At 42.9% G+C, this 7,297-nt stretch overlaps 1 protein-coding gene across 1 annotated transcript; it reads left to right on the top strand.

Annotated features, from left to right (window-relative positions):
- Positions 1-269: 269 nt before the first annotated feature.
- LOC115152706 (transcription factor COE3) lies at positions 270-6,681 on the top strand (the record flags this gene model as incomplete). Its single annotated transcript, XM_029697438.1, is given in 2 exon segments — positions 270-467; positions 6,065-6,681. Coding segments are annotated over 2 exon segments (230 nt in total), but the record flags the coding sequence as incomplete, so codon positions are not given.
- Between the last annotated feature and the right edge of the window lie 616 nt (positions 6,682-7,297).

Genomic DNA, 7,297 nt, shown 5'->3' with positions numbered 1-7,297 from the left:
TGTTATTATTACAAATTGGTTTCTTACTTAAGTAAATGTTATTATTTGTCGAATCCCATCCAAATTCTGATCATTTTTTTTTTTAAATCACAAATCATCTTGATTTCACCTGATTTCTTTCCACATCTATATACGTTTTGATTTGAAAAGAGGCAAGGCCCTATCAATTAATTTAATCAATCAATCTAAAAAAAAAATCTTGATTTTTGAATGATCTGTGCCGTGGTGAAAGTCCTCTCTGAGTGGTGCTTATGTTTGCTTTATTGCAGTAGTGCCGTCGAGCCCTACCATGGCAGCCTCTTCGGTCAGCCTCTCTTCAAACTGTAGCAGTACACACGGCATTTTCTCATTCTCACCTGCCAATGTCATCTCTGCAGTGAAACAAAAGAGCGCCTTTGCCCCTGTTGTAAGGCCCCAAGCTTCTCCACCACCTTCTTGCACCAGTGCAAATGGCAATGGACTTCAAGGTGAGCCGTCCTCCCTCCTTTTACAGTGCCCTCCATAGTCATTCTGTCCTTCTGTTCTGTTCTGACCTGTTTGGCCTACTGGCATCTCTCTGTTCTGTTCTGACCTGTTGGCCTACTGGCATCTCTCTGTTCTGTTCTGACCTGTTTGGCCTACTGGCATCTCTCTCACCTGCCTACCTGCCCACCTCCACCCAAAACCATGGGCAACCATGCACCGCCAGTCTGGGTTAAACGAGAGTACGAGTGGACATAAATGATATATTTGAGGATGGATGATGATTGCGTGGACGGATGGATGGATGGATTGATGGGTACATTATGCCTGCATGTATGTGTTTATTTATTTATTTCTGTATTTATTTATCAAACCATTAATGATTAAGGGAAGTTAGGAGTCTCTCTGGGGGTTACTCTCCCCCCATATATTTTTGCATCATAATACCATAGTACAGCATATCAGTACATACAGGGTTGGGGTCAATTCTGAATTGATTTGTAAATTGATCTTTAATTCCAATTCCAATTTTTTTTATTTTATTTCATATGGCCACATACCACAGAAAGCAGAATTTGAAAATATTTGAATTAAAGGAAGTAGATGTAATTCAATTAAATTCCATGAAATTTAAATGATTATTTATTATTTATTTCTATCACTCTAGGACTGTTCATTTTGACTTCATGTATGGTTACAAATGTCATGTAGCATATGGTTGAAACATGAAACATTTTTTTTTAACTCATTACCCTAAAACTATTTTAAATAATTACAGTGTTCTGTAAATATTAAGAGCATGTTGTGGGTTATCTATAATAATTTAGAATTCCCTTAATGGGGTGGCAGGTAGCCTAGTGGTTAGAGCATTGGGCCAGTAACCGAAAGGTAAAACTCTGTTGTTCTGCCCCTGAACAAGGCAGTTAACCCACTGTTCCTAGGCTGTCATTGTAAATAAGAATTTGTTCTTAACTGACTTGCCTAGTTAAATAAAGGATGAATAAAAATAATGTTTCCCAGAATGCATTTGATCAAACACTGGGAACAATCTAGCAACAATCTAGCAATCTAGAAATCTTTCATGACAATGAAAAATACTGTTTGACATCTTAAAATATAATATTTGAAATCTGGCGTATATTGCTTGTTAATAAGTCGAAAATCATTTTGATAAAAGGTTTGTCAAATTAATGTCTCAGTTGAATTAGTTTGAAATGCTTTAAATGTATATTATAATTCCTTCAATTCAAATTATGCTTCCTGTGGGTTTGTGGCCAGTTCAAATTCAATTCAAATTCATAGTTTGAATTCACTTCAATTCAGAAATTCAGAATTTAGCCGAACCTTGATAGCCTGATATATACAGTATGTATCCTAAGCTGAGTACTGTAATGATAAACAGACCAATCACGTAAGGTCCCATAGCTATCGTACTTCTGCATTATTCACTGCAGCCCTAGAATCCAGCCCTCTTTTACATTTCATCTGAATTGTACATCATATGCTTTAATATTCACATCCCATCACACCCCACCCACCCATCCCCCACCCCACCCCCATCCCCCACCCTCTTCCACTGACCCTAGTGAGCCCTTTCCAGTCCTTGGTCCTTGGTGAATAGACTCCCTGTAACTCCGACAAGCACTCCAGCACGGTATTTTTTTTAATGTAGCCAGCATTAGAGATCAGCACGTTCCCAGCCCTTTCGAAAGCAACACACGTCAAACTTCCCACTGATTTAGCTGGAGTATTGTCCTCGGTTAAAAATGCATGTTTTTTTTCCCTGCTCTCGTTAAAAGCGTACACATTTTATCCACTGTGTGCTTTTTTTGCTAGTTGTGCAGTTTAACACCAAGACAACGTTACGCGACGCAACACAGTCTAAATATATTGCTTTTCTAATTGAGAAAAGCAGAAACTCAACAGAAATACAGATAGGGTCATTGTGCAAGCAAAACACATCAGCGTCAACCAGTTTGAATGAAAGTGTGCTTCTGACTTTCTTTTCCTGCTCTATGTCAAGGCCGACTTGTTGTGCTTGAAAACAGGTTTTAGTCATAGTGTGTGCATCCAATATTAATAATGCGGGAGCTAATGAAGTGGGAAATTAAAGTTCATGCTGTTACATGTGTATACTTATTAATATGTAGTCTGCAGAAATTAATGAGGAATGTCATGTCATCAAGTCCAACTGGCAAACTTAAAAGCATTCCAACCATGACTCCACAAATAAGTCCAAAGCACTGGAGAAACAGGAAGGCCTAATTGTTAAAGTGAGTTGAAGGAACGAGTACATCAATCTTCTTTCTTCTGGCAGCTCATCTGTAGGATACTCTCCCTAGCATCTAAACACTACAATTCATCTGTAGGATACTCTCCCTAGCATCTAAACACTACAATTCATCTGTAGGATACTCTCCCTAGCATCTAAACACTACAATTCATCTGTAGGATACTCTCCCTAGCATCTAAACACTACAATTCATCTGTTGGATACTCTCCCTAGCATCTAAACACTACAATTCATCTATAGGATACTCTCCCTAGCATCTAAACCCTACAATTCATCTGTAGGATACTCTCCCTAGCATCTAAACACTACAATTCATCTGTTGGATACTCTCCCTAGCATCTAAACACTACAATTCATCTATAGGATACTCTCCCTAGCATCTAAACACTACAATTCATCTGTAGGATACTCTCCCTAACATCTAAACACTACAATTCATCTGTAGGATACTCTCCCTAGCATCTAAACACTACAATTCATCTGTAGGATACTCTCCCTAGCATCTAAACACTAAATTCATCTGTAGGATACTCTCCCTAGCGTCTAAACACTACAATTCATCTGTAGGATACTCTCCCTAGCATCTAAACACTACAATTCATCTGTAGGATACTCTCCCTAGCATCTAAACACTACAATTCATCTGTAGGATACTCTCCCTAGCATCTAAACACTACAATTCATCTGTAGGATACTCTCCCTAGCATCTGAACCCTACAATTCAGGGCTCCGTTCAGTCAGATCCACTAGTCAATATCCGCATAGCGGTTGTGTTGGAGGTGGAACTGCATTAGAGTTGTCAAATCACGAAGCGGTTCCTAAAGCGGATGTTGCCATTGGCTGTAATGTGTTGCATTAACAGAAATCCCGTGTAGCCTTGTTTACGAGTTGGAACACTGGAATGTGAGTTGTAATCGACACCTTCATTAGGGTGTTGAAAACGCTCATTATTTTTGTTGAATGATTTTTCAATTTGAGCGTGATTATTTCTATGCGTCCTACACTTTGTCACTCGGAACTTCTAACGTGAGTGGGTCGGGTATGTCTGCTCACCGATTTGACATCTCCGATGCAGTTCCACCTCCAACAGGCCAAAACATCCTCTATTCAGGTGTCTGCTATCGCTGGTTCATTTGATCTGATTCAATCTAGGAGTCAGTATATATATATATTTCTTAGAAGTAGATGCATACCGTATATCATGATAAAAACATATAAAATCGTATTCATAACACGCGATCTCTAGAATTACAGATTATGTGCACCTCAGATGCGTTTACCTTGTGATAAGACTTAAAAATCCACTACAAGCTGTGAAATGCAGAGACCTGCTATATGGTAGAATGCCTTGCAGTAATGTTGGCGTAAAAAAAACTACAAAGGATTTCAATTTGAGGGAACCTGAGAAGTGTCTGGTCCTTGGCTGGTGAGAGAGAGAGAGAGAGAGAGAGAGAGAGAGAGAAAAGAGAGAGCGAGAGAGAAAAGAGAGAGCGAGAGAGAGAAAGAGAGAGAGAGAGAGAGAGAAAGAGAGAGAGAAAGAGAGGGAGAGAAAGAGAGAGAGAGAGAGAGAGAGAGAGAGAGAGAGAGAGAGAGAGAGAGAGAGAAAGTCCTGGGTAGGGTATCTGACGTTAGCAGACGTGACCATGTTGTTTCTCAGCTGTCAGCATGGACTGCCTCCTGGGACCCCAGGCCACTGTTTGCCATTAACAAAACGCTAAAAGAAATATCACACATGTTGGGAAGACAGGATGCTTTCTCCTGAAAATGTCAGAAAGCTCCTCTTTTAAGAAGTGGTCTTTCTACTATGTCATGTTAGGAAAGCAAATTTCACTCAGACCCCCCCACCCCATCCACTCCCCTACACACTCTCCCACTACCCCCCACCCCCCATCCACTCCCCTACACACTCTCCCACTACCCCCCACCCCATCCACTCCCCTACACACTCTCCCACTACCCCCCATCCACTCCCCTACACACTCTCCCACTACCCCCCCACCCATCCACTCCCCTACACACTCTCCCACTACCCCCCACCCCCATCCACTCCCCTACACACTCTCCCACTACCCCCCCATCCACTCCCCTACACACTCTCCCACTACCCCCCATCCACTCCCCTACACACTCTCCCACTACCCCCCCCATCCACTCCCCTACACACTCTCCCACTACCTCCCCATCCACTCCCCTACACACTCTCCCACTACCCCCCACCCCATCCACTCCCCTACACACTCTCCCACTACCCCCCACCCATCCACTCCCCTACACACTCTCCCACTACCCCCCCCCATCCACTCCCCTACACACTCTCCCACTACCCCCCCATCCACTCCCCTACACACTCTCCCACTACCCCCCACCCCTCCCATACACACTCTCCCATACCCTCCCCACTACCCCCCCCCACTCCCTACACACTCCCCACACTACCCCCCCCCCCCCATCCACTCCCCTACACACTCTCCCACTACCCCCCCCACCCATCCACTGCCCTACACACTCTCCCAACTACCCCACATCCACTCCCTACACACTCTCCCACTACCCCCCATCCCCTCCCCTACACACTCTCCCACTACCCCCCACCCCATCCACTCCCCTTACACCCTCTCCCACTACCCCCCCAGTTCCACTCCCCTACACAACTCTCCCACTACCCCCCATCCACTCCCCTACCACACTTCTCCCACTACCCCCCCATCCACTCCCCTCCACACTCTCCACTACATACCCCCCATCCACTTCCCCTCACCACTCTCCCCACTACCCCCCCCCCACTACTCCCCTACACACTCTCCCCCCTACCCCCCCATCTCACTCCCCTACACCACTCCTCCCCCACTACCCCCCCATCCACTCCCCTACACACTCTCCCACTACCCCCCCATCCACTCCCCTACACACTCTCCCACTACCCCCCCATCCACTCCCATACACACTCTCCCACTACCCCCCCATCCACTCCCCTACACACTCTCCCACTACCCCCCCATCCACTCCCCTACACACTCTCCCACTACCCCCCCATCCACTCCCATACACACTCTCCCACTACCCCCCCATCCACTCCCCTACACACTCTCCCACTACCCCCCACCCCCATCCACTCCCCTACACACTCTCCCACTACCCCCCACCCCATCCACTCCCCTACACACTCTCCCACTACCCCCCATTTCTTCGTCCCGTCTATTTAGTAAAGTGGTAATAATGTGTTTGTGTACATTTCTGTGCGTTGCGTATTGCTGTACGAACTGAACTGGGACGTTAAAGTTGTTTGTTTTTCCATCTCTTATCTTCTAGCGATGTCCGGCCTCGTTGTCCCACCCATGTAAACTCAACACTCTTCTTCCTCTCCGAGCACCAGTCGTCACAAAAAGGGTCTGCAGGGGGACTTGTTTAGTACCTTTAGAAGATTCTGGTTGAATCTATGTCGTCAATCATGAATAAAATCAACAACATATTCTGTTTATTCAGAGGAGGAAAAAAAAAAAGACTGTTTCAAAGATTTTATTCAAACAATTATGAATTGTGACAATGCAAGCAACTTTGTCATTAACAATTTAATTTTACTGACTGATTTCTTGTCATATTTTACCATTTCTCAGTCTCGAAGAAAGGAAGGAAGGAAAAATTGCTATTTTGTATAAAAGTGTCTGGTTTGATCTTGGCTTTGTCTAGTTGTTGCTATGTGTTGGGAGAATCTTTGAGGATGATCAATTTGATGAACAACACCGATGACAATACCTCAGAATACGTTTCTCTTCACACGATACACAGCAGTTAAGTATATCTATAATGTGAATTCCTTATTTCTTTCTCTTTTTTAATTTGTGGTAAGAGAAAAGGGGGCCAAGACAGTGTGAACACATTTACAACTGGAAATAATATCAAATATATGATTTACAACAAAAAAAAAACACATTAACATGAAGAAGTAAATACCAATCATCTGAGTGGCTGACAGAGGACATTTCATAATGCCTACTTACTTTATCAACAAAAAAATGTTACTTTCTAACTTATTGTAGGTAGAAATTGTAAGTCAATGATTTTATATTTTTTTGCCATCAACAAGCACACTAACAGAGATGAAAAGCTACTGTCTGTTGGTAAAAAAAATGAACTACTTCCACTGCTGCAGCTTCCAGTTAAGCAAGTGTGATCTGCAATGTTTTTCCACTGTTTTGCTAGCACTGTATAATATTACATTCTTAGGCTACTGTGAAGTCTATGCTTCTTGTTCCAGAAGGTCGTCCTTTTACTTCTGTCTCCTTATTCCCTAATGTGTTTTGTATGTGGTTATACAATTGTAGACTTTTGTGATTTTGCCAAAGTTGTAGCTAAATATTTATACACTTGTCTTGAATTTTTTCCAGATCCACTTAAATATTTAGGACAGAGTTTTATTCCTTATAGAAACAGTAAGGGGTTAAATAATCGTATACATTGCAACACTTTGACATTAACACTTGCGGTTACTAAGGGAATTTTTGTAACATATCAATTATAAATATTGTATTTATCTTCGAAATT

This window comes from Salmo trutta, chromosome 18 (genome assembly GCF_901001165.1).
Source record: "Salmo trutta chromosome 18, fSalTru1.1, whole genome shotgun sequence".
Classification (NCBI taxonomy): Eukaryota; Metazoa; Chordata; class Actinopteri; order Salmoniformes; family Salmonidae; genus Salmo; species Salmo trutta.
Note: the sequence above shows the minus strand (reverse complement) of the source record. Positions and strands in the feature narration are given on the sequence as shown.